At 48.0% G+C, this 21,472-nt stretch overlaps 1 protein-coding gene across 3 annotated transcripts in view; it reads left to right on the top strand.

Annotated features, from left to right (window-relative positions):
* Window positions 1–19,831, top strand: part of WDR37 (WD repeat domain 37) — a 44,044-nt gene extending 24,213 nt beyond the window's left edge. For 2 of the 3 annotated variants that reach the window (XM_033102144.1, XM_033102143.1), the window contains exons 8-14: window positions 252–296; window positions 2,587–2,663; window positions 4,729–4,966; window positions 6,475–6,616; window positions 13,700–13,834; window positions 14,292–14,406; window positions 17,056–19,831. In XM_033102144.1, the coding sequence (XP_032958035.1) occupies window positions 252–296; window positions 2,587–2,663; window positions 4,729–4,966; window positions 6,475–6,616; window positions 13,700–13,834; window positions 14,292–14,406; window positions 17,056–17,187 (884 nt within the window). In that variant the 3' untranslated portion in view covers window positions 17,188–19,831. The remainder of the gene's footprint in view (window positions 1–251; window positions 297–2,586; window positions 2,664–4,728; window positions 4,967–6,474; window positions 6,617–13,699; window positions 13,835–14,291; window positions 14,407–17,055) is intronic. The other variant, XM_033102145.1, reaches the window with a different exon arrangement.
* The last annotated feature ends 1,641 nt before the right edge of the window (window positions 19,832–21,472 follow it).

The following is a 21,472-nucleotide window of genomic DNA, read 5'->3' on the forward strand; positions in this document are numbered from 1 at the left end:
CAGAGTGTTAACATTCCTTCTCTTGTATGTCCTGTACCTTAGCAGTTAGGTAGCTGATACGTGGTGTTTTTATTGTATCTCTTCTCGAACTCACACATTTATTTGTACTTGAACCGAATGGGAGGCTCTAGCACTGAACCATTGTAGTTCTTTTAGTTTTTAAATTTAATTTTGCAATACATACTGTAGCTATAATAAATATTGATGATGTTTTATTTTAAACATCTTTCTGTAATATTTTTATTTTGCAGTAAATTCTATCAAATTCCATCCATCAGAGCAGTCGGCTCTCACAGGTACGTTGGTTTTTTTTTTTTTTCCTTGAACAGTCATTGGTAATCATAAAGCACCTGTAACCATTCTCTGGTATCCGTAGCATCCGAATTATCCATGCCTTGCCCTAAAGTTAGACAGTCATTAGTAGATTTTTTTTTAATATGTCTTTTTTTTTTTTAAATTTTATTGGGGAACAGTATGTTTCTCCAGGGCCCATCACCTCCTTCAATCTACCGTGTTTCCCTGAAAATAAGACCTAGCCGGACAATCAGCTCTAATGCGTCTTTTGGAGCAAAAATTAATATAAGACCCGGTCTTATTTTACTATAATGTAAGGTCAGGTATAATATAACATAACATACATAACATAACAGTAATATAATATAAATAATACTGGGTCTTATATTAATTTTTGCTCCAAAATTAGAGCTGATTGTTTGGCTAGGTCTTATTTTTGGGGAAACATGGTAGTTGTGGAGGGCGCAGCTCAGCTCCAATTCCAGTCACCATTTTCAATCATAGGTGCAGGGGCCACAGCCCACCATCCCATGCGGGAAGTGAACCGGCAAGTTTGTTGTTGAGAGCTCATGCTCTAACCAACTGAGCCATCTGGCCACCCGTTAGTAGATTTTTTGAGTTACCTGGGAAATGAGTAAAAAAAATACGTTGAGTAGTACTTTCTTTGACGAGTAGTGGATTGCACATTCCATGAGCTTGACTTCATAGTGCGATTGAAATCGATCCTGTTCTTGAATCTTGCTGTGAAGCACTTGGTGGTTGTCCCCAGGCCCTGCTTACGCTGTGACGACTGTCGGCAGACTGTGACTCAGTTCTCTGAGGCCCTGTCATTCCTGCTGAGCCCCGACTCCTGTGAGCACCTGAAATACACAATGTGCAGTTGTCCCGGGTATTGGCACTCTGCAGAGCCTGCATTCTTATTCCTTTCTAGCTGGTTCTCCTAAGCTGGGCGGCTTGGGTTCGCCGTGTTTTACACTGTGGTTTTAAAAACACCTTTATTATCAGACTGAGGAGTTTCTCTATAAAATGCCCAATAGCCATAGATCCCCTGTGGTGGTTTGGGAACACTGGCAGTGTTTGGATGGAACCGAGGTCAGCAGGCGTTGTCTGTAAAGGACCAGAAGTAAATGTTTTCATCTTTGAGGGCCACACGTGTGTCACCACCATGTGACCACTCAGCTCTGGGTTACTGTGAAAGCAGCAGAGACGCAGAAAGCAGATGGTTAGACATGGCTGCCTGCAGTGGCCATGTTTACAAAACAGTGGCTGCCTGGTGTGGCCCATGGGCATGGTTTTGCTGACCTCAGGGTAAAGGACAGAAATGGTTCTAACCGGGTGCTTTCACCCATGAGTGGAACGTGGTGGCACGGTCAGTTTGAGCACCTGGGCCTGCCCACAGCTGCTAGTGATACCTGGAGAAATAGGAGGGAAGTAGGTGAGGAGTTTAAACTTGATTAAATCGATCGTTTGCTGTGTTGTTGGGAAGAGGGGACATGGAGGGAGACCGGTGACAATCAAAGGAGGGGACAGAATCGAGGGACAGCCCAGAAAGGAGTGACGGAAACTGAAACAGGTAAAGCAGTGGGGCTGGAGAGAGCAGTGCGAGACGGCTGTGGACCTGCTGCCGATGCGAAGAGAGATTGGCAAGTCAGGCAGTAAGTTCATTTGATACCTGAGAAAGGTACCACCGCCTACACATGGCCACCCCTTTGGGGTCGCTCTGCAGCCACAAGAAGGGGAGGGTTCAGACGGTGCTCGGGAGGGTCAGTGGAGACGGCTGTTGGGCACGCCTGCAGCCTGTCTGGGCCTGCAGCTGCCCTCCCTGTCTTTCCGTTCCCAAGTCCAAGCACCACCTTGCAGACTCGGTAGGAGTGAGGTCTTGGCACTTGCAGGTGCCTGGCAGGTCGTGAGGTCCATCATGCTGAGCAGATGGGAACGTGCATTTGTGTGTTGCTTTTCTGAAACACATCGGAACCTGCTATAGCCGCAGTTAGAGTGTAATTGGGTTTCAGTTTACCTAGGTAGATGGAGAATAAAATGTAGTATTTGTAAATTGTTTCTGAACCTTCACAGCTTTCCACCTGAAAATGAAACGGGGAACATTTTCCTAAGTAATTATCTTACTCTTCTCAAAAGCATATGCGGTCTCAGAAATAGCTTCTTACGTGAAGCACATTCGCCTTACTCACGGCCACTGAGTTACACAAGTCTGATGATCCTCAGAGCCCCGCAGAAAGCACATTGTGCACACGGGGTGCACTTTGGGTAATTTCCCCCAATTTCTCTCTTCAGCTTCTGGAGATCAGACTGCTCACATTTGGAGGTACGCAGTCCAGCTGCCGACACCCCAGCCCGTGGCCGACACTAGTGTAAGCACACGTGTACTTATCCTGAAAACGTGACCTGGGGCATGTGGTGGGGTTCTGGGTGTTGGCAAATTGTAGGATAACTTTATAATGTCTCATGGACTGAAAGTTTGTGTCCCCCCAAATCATAGGTTGAAGGCCTAACTAACACCCAGTGTGACTGTATTTGGAGGTGGGGCTTCTAAGGAGGTGATGAAGATTAAATGAGGTCATAGGGTGGGGCCTTTGTCCTATAGGATTAGTGTCCTTACAAGGACAGACAGCACAGAGCTCTTGAGCTCTTTCCCTCTCTGTACGCACCTGGGAGAGGCCATGTGAGCATGCAATGAGAAGGCGGCCATCCACACTCCCAGAAGAGAGCCCTCACCAGAAGCTATATACCTGCCGCCCTCGGCCTTGGCCACCCAGCCCAAAGCTGACCCAGGCGGTGTCTAAGAAGTACCTTTATTTGTTTATTCACGTGCTTGCTTTCACCTTCCTTTCCACAAATATTAAACATTTACCATTAATTCTTTTAAATTTACGATTAGATTACATTTCTTAATATTTTGCATATTTGGTTTTAGACAACTTAACCATCTTTCACATAAGAATACCACGTAGGTCAGTGGCATGCATAACAGTTTTATGTGGGTGAAGTTTTACGGTAGGTAATAAAAGACTGCATATGAGAAGAGGAATGAATCGACCGATTGAAACCCTAAGTCCTTCAGTGACTGACTGACTCGTACTGTTGGATACAGTTGTGCCATTGAGCCCACAGTGCGTAGCTGCAGTCACGCAGAGATCTTAATTGTCCTGTTGAGTGAAATGAGCTGCTAGTGTCTGTCACAGGGCAGCTTTGTGCTGTCACCTCATGTGCTTCACCCCGTGCCCCCCCGCCCCGTGCTGCTCCCTTCTCAGGCCTTCACACTTGCGGTTCTCTCCGGTGGGAATGATGTTCCCCAAAATACTGGTGTGCCATGCTCCGTGCTCTCTTCACATCCTGACTCAGGTGGTACTGGAGCCAAGAGTCTGTCCCTGATAATTATGTATAAAAGCAGCCCTCATCCTGCATTACGTTCTTAGTGCCTATGACCAAATGTGTGCGTGCATGTGACACCTGTCCCTGTACTGTGTGTGTGCATTTGATACCTGTTCCTGTACTGTTTGTGACACCTGTGCCTGTACTTTGTGTGCGTACGTGTGACACCTGTCCCTGTACTGTGACACCTGTGCCTGTACTGTGTGTGACACCTGTGCCTGTACTGTTCATGTGATACCTGTCCCTGTACTGTATGTGTCACATGACCCTGTACTATGTACATATGGCATGTATTCTCACACTAGTGTGTGTACGCACAATGTATGTTTCCATATGTTGTGTGTGCACGTGCATGTGGTGTGTCCTCCTTTCTGACATGGAGGCTCCCTGAGACGGGCAGGGCTTTGCCTGGTCTGCCTGCTCATTCTCCCACGTGTATGTGTCACACAGTTTGCCTCTCCTGTGCTCTGCGCCCTGCCTGTGTGAGCTGAAGGAACAGATAAACGTGTTTTCAGAGACCTGAAGCCTAGAATGACTGTTATATTATGTTTTTATTTTATCTTTAGCTTTTGACAAAAGACTGTTGATACTGTAGGGAAATAAAGTGAACTCTAACATCTATTGTTATAGCAGTAGGATTCTAAGTATATATATATTAAGCAGTCTCCTGAGGATTGAAATGTTCCTTTTTTTAGTGATAAATTATTGACTTTCAGTTGTATTTGTTTAGTGTTATTACATTTCTGCTAACACGTGGTAAAAACCTAAAATGTTGAAAATCATTTTATTTTCCATTTTCATGGTTAGTGGAGATGAACTGTAGCTCATTTAATGTCATTGTGGCCCTGACTTTTTTTTTCTCCTTATATCCGGCCCTGGGTTTTAGCCAGGTGGATACTCATAAAGGTGAAAAACAGCACCAGTTATGTGCCAGGTGCCCCACTGGTGTTGGGCATAGCGATGATCAAGTCCTAGAAAGACGAGTGACGACAGTCTAATTGTGTGCGGTGGGCCTCAGAAGTTCTCTGCTCTCACCTTGGACAGCAGATAGGTGGCGAGGATGAAGTCGAGTGCTCTGATAAAGACGAGGCCGATGTGGACGGAGACGTGTCCAGTGACTGTCCTACCATCCGGGCGCCATTGACTTCCCTTAAGAGTCACCAGGGAGTGGTCATAGCTGCTGACTGGCTGGTTGGGGGGAAGCAGGCAGTGACGGCGTCTTGGGACCGGACTGCGAACCTGTACGATGTGGAGACGGCGGAGCTTCTTCACTCGCTGACAGGTACTCCAGCACTGACCCCCAGGTGTGTGCCCGCATGTGTCTCACCTGCACAGTCCTGCCTGTGTACAATGGTTTTAATTCTCTGGGTGCTTTGGCTATGGTTTCCAGAGATCCTTTCTGATAGAACTGTCTGTAGCCAGGTTTATCTTTAGGGGATTCAGCTGTAGCAGGTACGGCTGGTGTGTTAGCTTTTCTTTGCTTTGTAACAAATTTCCACAAACTACTGTGTTTCCCCGAAAATAAGACCTAGCAGGACCATCAGCTCTAATGTGTCTTTGGAACAAAAATTAATATGAGACCCAGTATTATGTTAATTATGTATATTGTATCATATCATGTCATGTATCATATCATACCCTGCATCGTATTATATTCTATTATATCCAGTATTATGTTTTATTATATATATGATACGACATAAGACCCGGTCTTAATATTATGTTAATATGTAAGACCGGGTCTTACATGTATTTTTGCTTCAAAAGATGCATTAGAGCTGATGGTCCGGCTAGGTCTTATTTTTAGGGAAACATGGTAGTGTCTTAGAATACCACAAATTCACAACCTCATGGACTCCCTGGGTCGGGAGTTCCCGGCACATGCTCGCTGCTCTCTGCTCAGGGTGTCAGGGTGAGATGAAGGTGTTCAATGGGGTGTGAGCCCATTGAGGCTTGGGGTCCTCCATGGATGACTAAATTTCCGTTTTCTTAGAGCTGTCAGCTGGGGACCACCCTTAGCATCTCGCATGCCCTTGGGTCCCTTGCGGCCCCATCTAGAGGCGTTTCTGTCCCTTGTGGCTATTTGATTTTTTCCAAATGGGCAGGAAAGCCTCAGTACCTGGACCCTTGAAAGGCCCATCTGATTACGTCAGGCCCACCCAGGGCAGTCTGCTGATTAACTCAGAGCCACCTGATTTGGAGGCTGTGGCCACAGCTGCGGCAGAATCTGTTTTGCTCTGTAATGTCCTGAGAGGGCCACCGTAGTAGCTCATCACATTTGGAGGTTCTGCCCAAACCCAAGGGACTCACACAGCCCTGCTCACCAGGGCTGGGGCTCCTGGCCGTCTCACAATTCTGCCCATAAGCTTTCCTGCAAATTTGTCAACAGGTACATTTCCTCGTTGAGTGTTAAAGATTGTATTTTACTGAGGGCTCCTCGTCTCATATTATTAGAAATTATGCTGGAAATGAAGAATTAAGAATTAATTTGTTCACATGCTCAGCCTGCTAAAGAGACTGGCCAGACCTTTAGCTGCTAGATCAAGAAGTGAGTTACAACGGCCTTGAGTGTCACATTGCCTTTAAATGCACAAGTGAAAGGCTTTCCAGCTCCTGAGGAAACTGGTCCCACCGTGACCCCACGTGCTAGTATTGATTCCTTATGTTTGCATTTACAGTGAACACTGGCGGTGGCAACCATGAAGCCTGCTTTGATTCTTGTTTTTAAGAAAGCTTCACTGAGTGTATCTGCAGGCGGTGATGCTGCACTTTTGTCGTCTTCGCTTGTAGGGCATGACCAGGAGCTCACGCACTGTTGCACACACCCCACGCAGCGGCTCGTGGTGACCTCCTCCCGGGACACGACCTTCCGTCTGTGGGATTTCAGGGACCCGTCCATCCACTCTGTGAATGTTTTCCAGGGCCACACGGAGTGAGTCACAGTCGTTCAGACGTCTCTTTTGACCTGTTCACGAAAACGGTTTTGTGGGTGGATTGGAAAACTTTATTCAGATCATAGTTTTCATGTTAATTTCCAACTCCACTGTCTTTCAAATGGTACTCTTTTCCTAAACACTTAGCTCCATTTGGGAGACGTGAAGGAATTTAGTAGGAAACCAAGAGAAGTCACTCATGTTCTCGTAGGCCGTTGGGTGAGGACAGACGGGGCAGTGGGAGGGGTCGGGAGAACCCGGAAGTGCTGCTGCGGGGTTGGCGGTGTGCGTGGTCACCCGGGACTGTTCACAGAGGCTCCGAGTCCTCGCACGGGCTCCTTTTTCCCTCGTTTTGACATTACACGTGTTTGCAGGGTCTGCCCTGGGAACATACAGCCACACGCTCGCCCTCACCGTCCCTCTGCCTGGCTGGCTGTTGGGCGGCTTAGTTATGACTGTGTCTTAACAGGACTGTTTCCACAACTTGCTTTACCCTTTTTGAAGTCTTTGGGACTCGATGGCGACTGGCTCGGGGCTGGGTTGGATGTCCCCTGTCACGGCTGCAGCGGGACCCACAGCAGGGTCTCTGTCACCATGGCAGGGAGAGGCCTCTGCCTGAGGAGACCCCACACGGTGTGGGCAGCAGGTGGGGCTGCAGGCTGCTTTATCCCATGTATGCAGCCTTCCTGTCCTGTCAGCACTAAGCTTCTAGAGGTAACTGCAGTTAAGAAAAGCCAGAATTGCGACATTTTACAGGGTTTCTGCTCAGCACTCTTCATCCATGACTATTGCTTTTTTTGTCTCTGGCATGGGTTCTCTAGGTTCGCGCCCATGTGACGAGCAAAACCCACTGAACGCATTACCTTTGCAGTCACATAGTTGTCCCCATGCAAAGGTACACATGCATCAAAACCGAACGCGAAAGCCTGCTTCCTGTGGAAGAGCAGAGCACTGGCTGGCCCTGAGTGTGTCCCATGTTATCGCTCACCTCTGAGGCTGTGGCTTCTACTGCCCTCAGACCTGTGGGCCTCTGTCCTAGGGGATGCCCAGAACGCAGCCGCTGCACTGCCGTCTGTCCGGGCTGAGCGGTGCTCTTGGCATTTGCAGCATCGAGCACAGTGCCAGCAGGAAGCAAGTTGGTGTTCTCACAGGGCCCATCCTCTAATCTAGGGGCTTTCCTGAGTCCTTCCAACCTGACTTTCTGAATATTAAACGCAAAACTCAGATGTGCAGTTCTTAGGGCTTTGCTGTCCTTCACTTGTCGAATGTGGAGTGGTTTTTAGTGGAGCGTTGCTTAAACAGGCGTTATTTCTTAAAAACATGTGACCACATACTTCACATTAACTCGATGTGCAATGCACTTTGTAAAACTTTATCTCAGGGCCTATTTTCATATCGGGGAACTCAGCAGGGTTCTTTAGTGACGTATGTTAGAATTTCACTCCTTTCATGGTGCGAGCAACTCACTGTCCAGTTACTTTGAATTTCTGTATTGGGCTGTTTTAAGGCGAGATGTAGCTGGAAAGGTGTCCATGCTGTTGCCCAGTTTTAGAGCCAGTTTTCCAGGAGCTGGGAGAGATTATTTTTTTCTCTTTTTAATTTTCACTGTTCACTCTGTACTTTTGCATGGATTTTCTGCCTTTTGAAACAGAAGAGTTTGAGATGCAACGTGTCACTGTAAAATGACAACACAGCCGTGTGGGCCCCCTTGAAATCTGTGCTACGTCGTTTTTGCTGGACAGAGACAGGGCTCCCTGACACAAGCTCTTTTAGGCTTCCGTTGTCAGTTTTCAGAGAGGACAAAAACGCCTATTTTTTTTGACGTTCTCTGTTCATTTTCACTCTGTACTGTGATCTCTCTTTATTATAATGGGAATTTCACCATCACAGGATTTATTTTGTATAATTGTGGCTGTTACTATTGACTAGCTAATAGTGACCCCAGGTGTACCCATTTATACGAAGTGTAATTTTAAGTACTTTATATAGCAAATTGTTTTCTTAATAGCAGGAATGAGAAATTGTAGTGTGTATTCTTGGGAATAATAGAAATGTTTAATTGGAAAATTTTGGAATGTCACGGGAGTTTCAACTGTTGGCGGTTTATTTCCCATATATTTCTGTCCTCACCGTCAAAAGCTGGGACTGAAATCCAGTGGTTTTCATCTGAAACCAGCCAAATCCTTATATATTCACACGTTTTCAGCTGACACCATCATTCAGTAGTGGGCGACGTTGGAAGGAGTCCCATCGGGTAGCCCAGCGCCCCTCTCCGCGGCCCGTCAGTGTGCCCTCCCCTGGGGTGGGACTCGGAGCATGGGTCATTCCAGCTGGTCCCGCCCTGGGTGCTGTGGACGCACCGGCATTTCTGCAAGAGCTTCTCATTGTAATAAAACCCCTTTTTAGGTTAGATCAACTAACTGTCCTTTGAAAAGAACGGAGACATGCTCACTGAGGTTTTTCCTGGCAGAAGGACCCAGGCTCCCAGCTCCAGCATCACCTTTTTCCCTGTGGAGTCAGTAGAGCGTGTACCTCCCACCCCTTTTTTTAGTTTTGTTTTGTTTTAGTTACTATAAAAAGGGGCTGACAGTTGAGGCTGTTACTGGGTCATTAAGCTATCCCTACAGGTGGCCGATGACTAGTCTATACCCGGCTGACAGTATTTACAAGTGTGATACACTCTGGCATTGACAAAAATCTGAAATAAGCTCGACACGGATAAAATAATTGAGAATGCAAAGTTGTTTCTTTTCTGCTTCAATATTTTCCATATGATTGCAGCTTTACCCCTCAAATGTGAATTTTAGCACTTTCTTCTAAAGAAAATAAAGCACTGCATCTAACAGGTTAGAATTTTAAAAAATGAGTCAAAACATTATCATGTTTGCTTTAAAGTCAGGTCATTTTCACATGCTTTTATTGCCAAATTCCCAGGGGAGATATTTAGTACTAAATACCAAAATTCTAGGTCGTGTACTGACGAAGGAGAAAATAGCTTTGAATTTTGTGTTGTGCTTTTATTAGTTTTCTGTATGCTTTTGAAGAGAAACGTGTTTTGACAGCATGACTTTTTTTAACTGGGCAGTGGTGGTTTTGACCGTATTGAACTCTTTGCTTGGTCCGTGACCAGTTGTGCGCAGGCCCGTAGTGGGGATGGGCAGTGGTCTGTCGGCAGACCGCTTCACAGGTGTCATGTTCAGTCTTTAGTATTAAGTTGTTTCTGAGCAGTTACTGAAGGTGCAGTGGATGGTGGGTCATGGCTTATTTTACACACACACACACACACACACACGCGTATACACCTGTCCACACACACACACACCTGTTCATATGTGTACGCACCTGTCCACATTGTATGCACCTGCCCACACATGTACACACCTGCTCACATGCATATTCACCTACCCACACACGTACGCACCTGCCCACACGTGGTATATACCTGTCAGCACGTGTCATGGTCCGTGTAACCTCGGTCACATCAGGTAGGCACACTGACACATACGGAAGCACATTTGCACAGTCCTGGGCTGTAAGGGCCCTTACATACCGCTAATCCAGTGTAGGAGTCAGCAACGCTTCAGATCAAGCTCTCTCTGTTATTGGTGAAGAAAAGACCCTCCCAGGCTCTGTGAGGGCTCACCCAGGGCGGTGCGCATGGACCCAGGAGGTGTCTGATGGTGGAGGGACCTTCCTTTAACTTTGTAATTTTTGTCTAATCTACTAGTATGTTTGAGAGTAAAAGTTTTGCAGCTCCTGATACATTTCTGACTTTAATTTTCCTAGTTATTGTGAAGAATAGGGCCTGTCTCATATCACCTTCAGAGCTGATGTAAAGTTTTTCATTTTTGAAGATTTAAGAGGAAATGAAACCTTTGAAATTCTTTCCTTCCTAGTTTTTATACACAGACTCACATGGTGATATTGATGTTGGCTGTCATTAATTGGTGAGTGTGTAACAGGTAAAGTCTCGGAGTCTTTATCCCTTAAAGAGGATAAGGGAATGGAAAATTCGGTGATTAAATCCAGAGGGAGCTCATTCCTCACCTAATGTAAGTGGAATGCGCTCCTCTCAGATTCCTTGAAAATCCTCAATGTCATTACAAATACTCAGAACTTACTTACCAGTTGACTGTTCCGTGTTAAATAAGAATGCAACGAGGACCTGATGTCACAGAAAGGAAGTCAGGGTCCTGACCTGATATTCCCTATTTTACCCTCTGTGTAATCATTTTGCATCAGGTTGTGTGGAACTAGCATCTTTGACTAATGTGTGAAAAAGCTTCGTGATTAGTGAAATGCTGAGGAGGCGAGTTTAGCCGAGTTAAGTGAATGTACTGTTTACACCCTTCTCAAGGCCACTTTCGGAGCCCTTCTCTGGCCAGTAGCAGACCTGGGTGCTGCAGAAACTTTTCTCAGGGAGCTGTCAGCCACACATTTCAGTCACTAGAGTCACACAGCAGCATGTCATTAAAGCCAGTAGGCTGTAAGGTCCCGAGGAGCGGGTTCTCCCTCCTGCCTGTGCTGGGCTGTCTCACACGCAGGCGGGAGCGGCATACAGTCGGTGCTCAGAAATCCTTGTCAGTTGGACGGTTGTGTAGTTCAGTCCTGTCGGTAGTTTAGACTGGACAGTTGTCCTGAGGAGGGTGGTTTGGGGAGGAGAGCCGCCAAGTGACAGTATGAGCAGGCTCATCGTCTGGAATTTTCAGTTCTAAGAAGGACTCGTGTGAAACAAGTGTGACTCTCCTTTGGAATGTTTGGGACCTCAGAGTGTGCTGTTTGGGGAGCTGGCATCAGGGATACTCAGACATGTGCTGCTTGGCGGTGAGTGTCCGTTCCCTGTAGGAAGCTGAGTTGCTGACGGGAGGCTGAGCTCTGCACAGCGCGCATGGTGGGGAGCGCTCTCCCAGGCTGGCGTCCGCCTGAGCACGCGCCTCACCTGCTGGAAGCCCGGCTTCTAGAACAGTTTGGGAAGGACTGTGGTGACCTGAAGACTATGTGCGCAGAGTCACGCTGTGTGTACAGCCCCTGGGAGGGCGCTGTGGTCCATGTGTTCCGTCAGCCTTGGCGCTGCACGCAGGTCCGCCGCGCACTGATAGGAACACCGCACCTGAGCCGGTGGCTGGTGGGTGAGAGGCCAGGCTGTCCGTGCCCACCACACGTCCACAGCCGACTGGTGCAGGCCCAGGTTCCCAGGGGGGTTCCCCTCCTGCCCTCTCCCCTGCTGTGAAAGGGTGGCTTTTTAGTGGGAGCCACGGGTAAGGTAAGGAGTGGGCGAATGGGCCCTCCACACTCAGTTTCTGAGGCTCCTGGGCGAATGGGCCCTCCACACTCAGTTTCTGAGGCTCCAGCCTCTCCCACAGGGATTGTTTTTTCTTAGCCGTGAAATTCCGGAGATTGTTATGCAAAACAGCTCTGTGTGTGCCGGGGAGCACAGCTGTTGGCCCTAATGAGGATTGCTGGTTGGTTGAGATGCTCAGAGGGAGAGGAATGTTCCAGTTGGGGCAGTGGTGTGTGGCAAGGAGGTACCGTGCTGTCAGCTGGAAGCAGAGACTCGGCTGCTCCCGGCGACAAGACAAATGAGTCTTCTGCAGCCTGGCGGAGTCTGTGCTTTGCGGTGTGCGGCCCAGGCGCATGCGCTCCCGAGGGACCCGCGTCCAGGTGCCTTGGGACGACTGCTCCATGCTGGCTCTGCCTCTGATGCCCCACAATAGCTGTCAGGGCCGTGATTTATTAGAAACCGAATGTCTTTCAGCGTTCTATTAACATAGGGCTAGGTGCTCTTTTGTGGAGACTTTCCGCATTAATTCAGCAGGCTGCTGACTGAAACCAAGCGGGGGCCCACACCTCCGGAGGCCTGCGCTCCACAGAGCAGCCCCCATGTGAGCGGCTGCCAGAGTCCTCGGTCCTCGGAGTCTTTGAACCTTGCTCCTGACCGTCACATGGACGGGGGTAGCACCTTCTCCTACTCAGGCCCTTGCCTCTGTGACCTTTAAGTAGGGGCTTCAGATGGCTCCTTGGGTTGATGCCCCCGCCTCCCTGTCTCCCCCTTCTCCCCACGTCACACATGGGCCCATGTGGGCGACGGGCCTGGCCTCAGTGGGCAGGGCCAGGAGGCTCAGCCCCATGTGCTCCGGGCGCCCCACAACAGCGGTCACTCCGTGCCGGCTGTGCAGGGGTCCAGACCCACCTGGCAGGGACTCGGTCCAGGTTTAACCAGTGGAGTGGCTTTTGATGTATAGTCTGGGTTAGACCTGGGTTTTCTGAACCTGAAAAGGTTATTCCTTGTTTTAGACTCTGAGTGAAATGAAAATAGTTTGAAATTGTGAGCAATGAGATTGAATATGCAAAATATATGTCATTTATTTTTATTATTTTTTAAAGATTTTGTTGGGGAAGGGGAACAGGACGTTATTGGGGAACAATATGTACTTCCAGGATTTTTTCCAAGTCAAGTTGTTGTCCTTTCAATCTTAGTTGCAGGGGGCGCTGCCCACCATCCCTTGCGGGAGTCAAGGAGTCGAACCGGCAACCTTGTGGTTGAAAGCCCGCGCTCCAACCAACTGAGCCATCCGGCCACCCAGGAGCTGAGCGGCAGCTCATTGACTTCATTCTAGTTGCGAAGGGCGCAGCTCGCTGGCCCATGTGGGAATCGAACTGGCAGCCCTGTTGCCCAGAGCTCGCGCTCTAACCAATTGAGCCAGCCGTCCACCCCTATATGTGATTTATTTGTAGCTAACTTTTATGCCTGAAAAAACATGACTCTTAAATATCCTGGAGGCTGTTATTTAGGGCCAGAGCTGTCAGGAATTATGGGATTATTTTCTTGATCCTTTAATTTTATCTTTAAAATGTTTTCTTCATCAAGGTATAATTGACAAATGAAAATTGAGTGTATGTTTGATACACTCGTACACTGAAATGGCCCTGGTCAAGCTAATTCACACCTCCGTCACCGCCCTCAGTTACTTTGTGGTGTGGCGAGAACACTGCGTGCTCTGATTTCTACACACTGCAGTGCTGACTGTAGTCTCCATGCTGGACACCAGTGGATGTGCTGACCCCCTCCTCTTTACTTGTAGCACGGTGACCTCGGCCGTGTTCACCGTTGGAGATAACGTCGTTTCAGGCAGTGACGACCGCACTGTCAAGGTCTGGGACTTGAAGAACATGAGGTCCCCCATTGCAACCATTCGTACGGACTCCGCCATCAACAGGTGAAGAAAGCTGCTCATTGCTCAGCTGTGTACTTGATTTGAAAGGGTCGGTTGTAATGTAATGTTGATGTGAATTTACTGTTCAGTTGATGGAGCCTTGGGAAAGTGGTTTAGGCCCCGGGGAAAATATTTGTTACTGATGCTCTAATGCAAACTCAGTATTCTGGAAATACTGACAGTACTTAGTCTAAACCCAGTTGGTGTAGTGAGCTGTGTAAGAATAAGAATGAGCCAGTTAGAGCCCCGTGTCGTAGCACTTTGGTTTCAATGACCGCATAGCACAGAAGTACCGGGCCTCTGTGACCTAAAGCCTAGACAGGTAACACTTGTGGTTTGCTCTCGTGTTTTGTCAGGAATCGTGCATAGTATGAAACATCCTACTGCATCGTAATCTGTAAATTCAGACACCTGTGCTGTCACTGTTTTATATGTAACCCACTTTGTTTCTGCTTTGCAGGATCAATGTATGCGTTGGCCAAAAAATCATAGCCCTCCCGCACGACAACCGACAAGTGAGATTGTTCGACATGTCCGGAGTGCGGCTGGCACGGCTGCCCCACAGCAGTCGGCAGGTAACTGCGTGCTCATGCGTGCATCCGGGCACGCCGAGGCCCGGCCTCCTCAGAACCACTTTGCAAAGGGACAGGTTATTTTCACTATATTTAGTGGAATACATCCAAAATAATGTCGTTTGGACATGTGAGCAGTATAAAATGTTAGTGGTGTTACATTCTTTCCTGCTAAGTCTGTGGAGGCTGGATTTTCTTTGGAAACACTTGATCTGTATTTAGAGTTCCTAAAATCTAACACTGACAACGCTTCCCAGTCCCTGGGTATCAGTTTTTAAGTTTAAATTCAATGAGATCAAGTGCCCAGCTCCTGGGTTTTACTGGCATGTTTCCGGAGCTCCTATGTGCGTGGGCCAAGGGCCGCCGTGCTGGGCAGCACAGTCTTAGTGGCGGTTGAACTCACACAACTGGGAACACACTGAGTGACAGGATGTGGATGTCGGTGGCCACACTTGGGGAAGCTTTTTAGGAAATGTCGCCCCTCCACTCCCACCCAGGAGACCCCTTTCCATAACCATTGGCCTGGATACACTCCACTGTTGGTGTGGCTTTCCTAGGGGCTGGGGTGGCACTGAGTCAGCCCAGACGGGTCAGGGTGCACCGACCTCTGACTTGGTGTCTGAGGGGCTTCGGGGGCCTGTGTTCAGGTAAGTTCCCTGGCTGATTGCAAGTGTGAGGGACATACGGCTCCTTCTGTGGGGAAGTGGCTGGAGCTGCAGGCGTGTGCCCCGTTGTCGAGGCAGCCTCCCTGCAGGCGTGTGCCGGACTGGGCCCCGCCCCAGGCATCTCTGTTGCCTTTCCCCTTTTCCTGCCTGTCACCGTGACACCTCGTTCTTTCTAAAGGAACTGGACCCAGACACTGCATCACGTGTCTGTGCACCCGGGGTCCCAACTGTGGCTGCTCGTGTCCCTTCATGGGCGAGCCTCAGCACGGTCACAACCAGAGGTAGATGGTCAAGTGGCATTTGCTGCCAGCTGAGCAGCACCTTTAAGGGGAACCCATGCACTCTGTCCTTGAGACACGCTGTCTTTTCCCTGTGTGACTACCACGTACACTGTTGGAAATGCGTTATTTAGGAGTGCCTGTCACAGAAAAAACAACTCATAACATTAGAGTAGCTGTGGAAAGCTTTGCAGCTCCTAGCAAAGCTGCAGCTGCAGCTGCTTGTCCTAGGGGATTTTCCTTTTGGGTGGCCGCTGAGTGTCACCCATGTGCCCTCCCTCTCTCAGCCACGTCTGCGTGGCACACAGAGCCACCGTGCAGCATGGAAGGCTGCGTTGGGAAGCACTGGCGAACTAGTGGGAGTGACTTCATCGCTTTGAGACTGTTTCTGTGGAGAGTAAAGGGAGTTCTCAGTGGTTCTCAGTGGTGGTACTGCCGTGGACACGATTTCACTTTTATTACCTATAGACAGTCTGCTTTGTGGGATTGCGGAATTCTGTTGTGTTTGCGTTTGTTTCCTTCTACAGTGGTTCCTGGAAAGACTGACTTTTAAGATTAACGAGTAACATTTAATTTGACTGTGGACTTGTAACACTGGTTCAGATGAGTAACTGGTTTTCGTGTCATAGAACCATAGCTGGGATCTCTGTGCTTCATATTGTCCCAGCTTCTTTCGGCTGATAGACTTAAAAAGAGACGACGACACTCAGTCAAACTTAGTCACTAGGGTGACAGACTCTTAAGATGGAATGTCTTACTTTGGGGCAAGTGTTAGGTGACATTTCCCAGAGCCAGCACTGTCAATGGGAGCCCAGGGAGGAGGGTCCGCCGGTCTCTTCGGGTCCCTAGCACGAGTGTAGAGGACACCCCCAGCCCTTCGTATGTGGCTCCTTTCCTGTACCGCTTTTCTCTTGGTGGCCTGCCGGGTTCTGTCAGACGAGTGCGAGCAATGCTCACACGTAAATGTTTTGCACAGGGGACCTCTGTGCCACTATGTAAGCGTTTCTTTCACCCAATTCCTATCAGCTATTCCCAGTCCTGCTTCCTGTATGCCTTGTCACAGTGTGGTAACAGCTGTGTTAGAGGCATGTATGATGCGTGCTAAGTCTTGCTTCGCACATTTACACTGGACATGTCGCACTGAACTTCGTAGGCATTCGGCAGTCACTTTTCTAACGTTCTGCTGGTTAACCAGAATTCCTGAGGATAGCAGGACTCTGCTTGAGAGGCCATTTATGTTTCCTGGTTTTATTTGGCAACGAATGTGTTTTTCCAGCTGCTTTAATACCTGAACCAATTATTTGTCAAAATGGCATTTGAGATCTCTGAGTGCATTTCATTGAGTTTAGTCCCACATTTACCCAGCATCATCTGTTCATTGTAACATTTCAAACTGATCATTTCTTTCTTTCTGACTGTAATCCTACTCATTTTTTTTAAAGAATCCTAAAGTGCTTTTGTGTGTGTCTCACTACTACACTCATGTTGTGTCTGACCCACTCGTCCCGTCATGGCCTTCGCACTGGCACACCGCTCAGAGCCCATCACCACGCTCAATATTTTGGGCTCACGTTGACTGATCCCACGTGTTCGTTTTTTTCTCTCAGTTCGGTCACTTTGAGTGGTGTAGCTGTTAATGTGGCTGAGGTTCTATAGGTCTTATGCTTCTGGAATAATACACTAATTCTGGTTTGTGTGATTGGCACTAGGGCCACCGAAGAATGGTATGCTGCTCGGCGTGGAGCGAGGACCACCCCGTGTGCAATCTTTTCACCTGCGGCTTTGACAGGCAGGCCATTGGCTGGAGCATCAACATCCCTGCGCTGTTACAGGAGAAGTAAGGTGGCTGGCGCCCCTCACTGGTGGTTTGCCGTGGACCTGTGACTGGGGCAGGCTTTGCGCAGACCGACCAGCCGTTTTGTGCGAGCTGGACCTGAGAAGGGGCTTTGTAGGTGTCCGTTTCACATTGTACCCAGCTTGCATGAAGTGTATAGAACTGTGTTCCTGTGTTTTATTCTGTCCTGTGTTTGTGCTGGCATCCTCTGTCCAGTGGGAACGACATCTCTCCCTGCAGCGTGTCGCGGTGATTTGCTGGCATTGGCCAGGGGACAGGAGGCAGGCATCACACTGTGAGTCCAGCGTGAGCTTGTGTGCTCACGCTGAGCGGGAGTCGTCTGGCATTTCTGGAACAATCCTATGTATTTCCCTCGTCTGGGAAGATGGCAGAGCTGCATTTGCGTTGACTAACAAATGGCAGGAATGATAAAAAATCCCACGTTTACTCCGTGTGAAATTGTAGCATGTGCTGTTGTGTAGTAATTCAGCTTCCTCTCTGTTCTGTTACAGGTCTGAGAAATGAACCTGGAACTTAGAATTTAAAAAAAAAATAGCATAGAATATTGAGTTTGCAACAGAAAGTTTCTTTTGGAAAGCAAAAGTTTTTGCTCTTTTTATAGAAAATCATTTCAATCTCCTGAGGTCTAATATTAGCAAATTTTAGAATACAATGATTCTAATCACCGATTTCAGATCTTAAGCAAAATTTAGAGCACTTTAGTTTATAGCTATGGTTATAAACAGTCTAGATGTTTCAAATGACTTATCCATTGAATGTGACTTGACCTTTTTAAGATTCCCTGCTACCTGAAAACAAAACCTTATTTATTTTCTACACCTTTGGTTTGCCTATTTCTACATGGGTTCACTTCCTTGGTGGTATCTGAGAGCCAACAATGCAAATAAATGAGTACTACCTCAAAAACAAACATGTGGGAAACGTGGGAGCTCAGTGTTGCCCAGTTAAGCAACTTTGGCTCTTAGCTGGAATACCGAGTTCAGTTCACAAAGCAAGCAACACAGTCAGCCAATGTACCCTGAGGACGGAAGGCGCTTCCACTGGCTGACAAGGCGGCAGCCAGAACGGTAGTTCCCAGGTGACAAGATACCCTTGACACCTCTCAGTGCCAATCCTCCCACCTCCAGGTGGGTCCGTCAGTGTCGCCTTCTCAGCAGCTACTGAATCTGATGCTTGTGACTTCTTGTTCCTGTTGAGTTTCAGTTTTTATAGACATCTCAGTGTACTGCCCCTCATACTTTTATTCCTTTGAACGTGTCCCCTTGGACACTTGCCCTTGGAGAGGCACGAGTGGGCAACCTTGCAGACGGCCTTCGGTGAACCCCTGCCCGTGTGTCCATTTTGTAGCGACGGGGCTGGAGTGCCCCAGGCCCCTTCACTCAGGTCCCGCAGCAGCTGGTCTGCGGCACTTCAGCCCTGCGCCATGGGTGGTCCCAAAATAATCAGACAGCCCGGGAGGGAAGAGGCCCAGGAAACCAGTACTGACATGGCCCAGAGTTGAGGTTGCTAACCAAGGGACATCCAAGACATGTCTTAGAGCGACTTTACTTTTAAAGCTCAAGAATGGGTTGTAGTTTTGAAGTGTGACATTTGCCCTGAGTACACAGATCAGTCAGGCTGTCACTGTGGCCCCGCGGCCAGATGTCTGATGCGTGTGCGCCCTGCCCTCCACAACCCAAAGGCATGAGCGCGGCCACTTCTCAGCGATGAGCTGCACAGCCCACTCGGGTTCCTTTTGCATTTTTAGTATATGTGCTGCCGAAGCAAGCACTCCTTTTGCATTTTAATGTGAACAGCCACTGTCTCAGAATCATCGTTAGAGCTTTGGAAAATGTATACAAGCAGCTAAAACAAACTTAAGAAGCAGACCTCTGCCAGGTGAAAAATCATTGGAAGCTTTTAGATATCTTCGTGATAGCCATTTAGTTCTGTGCAGACCAGCGTCCTTCACAGCTGGCAGCCGTTCCCCTTGTCGCTGAGGGGCGGGGCCGCCCTCCTCACTCGAGTACGTGAGGGTGCGAGGCCTCATGGTGCTCCAGCTGGTCCCCAGGGGCAGGACACGCCCTTGCTGCTGCCGCGTGTCCTCTGACGGGGTCCATGCAGCTGCTCTGGCCTCAGTGCCGGTGATGTCAGGAGCCGTGAAGGGGACGGGTTAGTGTGTGCACGAGTGTGCGTGTGTGCATGAGTGTGTGGGTGCACGAGTGCGTGCATGTCCTGGCTGAAATGGTCATGTGATCAGCCATGTAAGTTCATGTAAATTAGTGTTTGGAAATGGGAGTGGTTTTGTCCTATAAACCGACATGTCCAGAATTTCATTTACTGATGGAAGGAGAATGTGTGGTTACTGAGGAATGTGTACCGATAAGAATTTAACCCAAAACACGTTGGACAGAGCAACACTTTCTCAACCGCTGCACGTCAGTTTCTGTAGACTCAAAAATTCTGTGCATATTTTGAAATCTGAAGAATCCTATGTAAATTATTTGTTGCTTAAATCTGTGAAAAACGAGTTTCTTTGGGGGAAAAGTATGCATTTGTAAGTGTGTAGAAGCAAGTGTTTTATTGTATCGATCTAATTGTTTTTAAGTGTTCAGTGTCTTCATTGTAATACGAAATTCATTACAAATCCATGTTCCGTAATGACTGGCGTAGAGTCTTATGTTACGAGGAGTCTCTTTTCATTTTCTCTTCTTCATGTTTTCCTTTTGTGCAACTTTGTTAATAGCTACTGAACATCACAATGATGTAGAAATGGAACCAATTTCTAATTACAGTACTGCCCACTTGAAAAATTTTAATTGTAGACTTGAAAGATCCATGTTATATTTCTGGTCTGTTCATTATGCCAGCATTAAGTGGTATGCAATGTGCTTCTCCATTCCTGCATCCTCACCCCAAAATTTTCTGGAGTTAACAATTTGACATAATGCAGGTTTTCTCAGAGTTCCTTAGAGTCTTTTAAGATGCCTATATGGTTCTCATCACAGTTAAGCTTCTTTGAAAGTTTAAAAAATTGCAGTTAACAGCAAGTCGACTTCATTTTCTGTGGGACAGTGCAAATCAGGGTCAGCTGCTGCTGGTCCCCTCTGTCCTCATCCCTGTGCGTGAAGTATTTTGTGGGTGGCAGGGCTCTCAGCAGTTGTCAATGCTACGTGCCACCCCTGCCTGCAGCCCCTTTCAGGCTGCTAAGGCCCTACCTGCACTCAGGCTGCTAAGGCACTGGGGGCATCCAGTCCCCAGAGGGTGGAAATTCTCCACCGCTTACTTAACCCTCCACCTTACTCTTCCAAAACAAGTGATTATTGTCTAACTTTCATAGTTACACCTTTTTGTTACATTTAAAAGTTCACAAGACAAAAAATAAACATTCTCATATTACTATAAAGAATCAAGAAGGCAAGATTTGTATTGCTGTGACATCATCAAAATGCCACTAAGATGTGTCCCCCTTACTATGCATAGATTTTTTTCCTCTAAATAAATTAGAAGGTAAAAAACTTACTCCAAAAATTGGGAACACTCAGTTGTTACGTGCAACCTATATAGTCCGTATTCTGGCAGGAGACGCTGAAAATGAAACCAGATAAAAGTGTGTAATTTAAAATTAATTTTATCAAAACATCTTGAAGCACCTTCTGGTCAAAATGAAGAGATCAAGCAGATCTTTGGAGCTCTTGAGTCCGTGTCCCTGTGTGATGTGTGGTCGGGGGGAGAGAGCCACAGGGTGCTGTTTTAGACAGTTGGGTCCAGGAGGCGTCTCTAAGCAGATGAGCTTTAATCTTGAGCCTGAGTGTTGGCAAGGTGTCGTGAGACGGAGGGACGAGCAGTGGTGGGAGACTTCCCATAGTGGGGCCGAGCCAGTGTGAGGAGAGGATCTTGCTGAGGTGGGGTGGGAACGGGCACCTCGTCCCGCAGCAGCCTTGGGGAGTGCCAGTGTGTTCCCTGTGCACTGGGGGGGCCAGGAGTCGTGCACGTGGGGGAAGGGCATGGACCTGAGGTCTGGGTTGGAAGGAGGCCAGGCCGCTCTGGCTGGAAGGGAGGATTGTTGATTCCCCGATTCAGGTGCATTTATGGAAAATGCTGTCATTGCCAGCAAGTGGTTGTGACCAGGCGTTCCCTAGTTACGCAGAGGATGTTTCAAGCACAACATAGAATGTATGAGAAGGATTTTTCCCTGAAGAAAGTGGTGACGGGATGTGTTAGGAAATTCTAATTGCAATGTAGACATTAGGTCCAAGTTACCTTACCTAAATGTACGCACTACCTGGCTT

This window comes from Rhinolophus ferrumequinum, unplaced genomic scaffold (assembly GCF_004115265.2).
Source record: "Rhinolophus ferrumequinum isolate MPI-CBG mRhiFer1 unplaced genomic scaffold, mRhiFer1_v1.p scaffold_109_arrow_ctg1, whole genome shotgun sequence".
NCBI lineage: Eukaryota > Metazoa > Chordata > Mammalia > Chiroptera > Rhinolophidae > Rhinolophus > Rhinolophus ferrumequinum.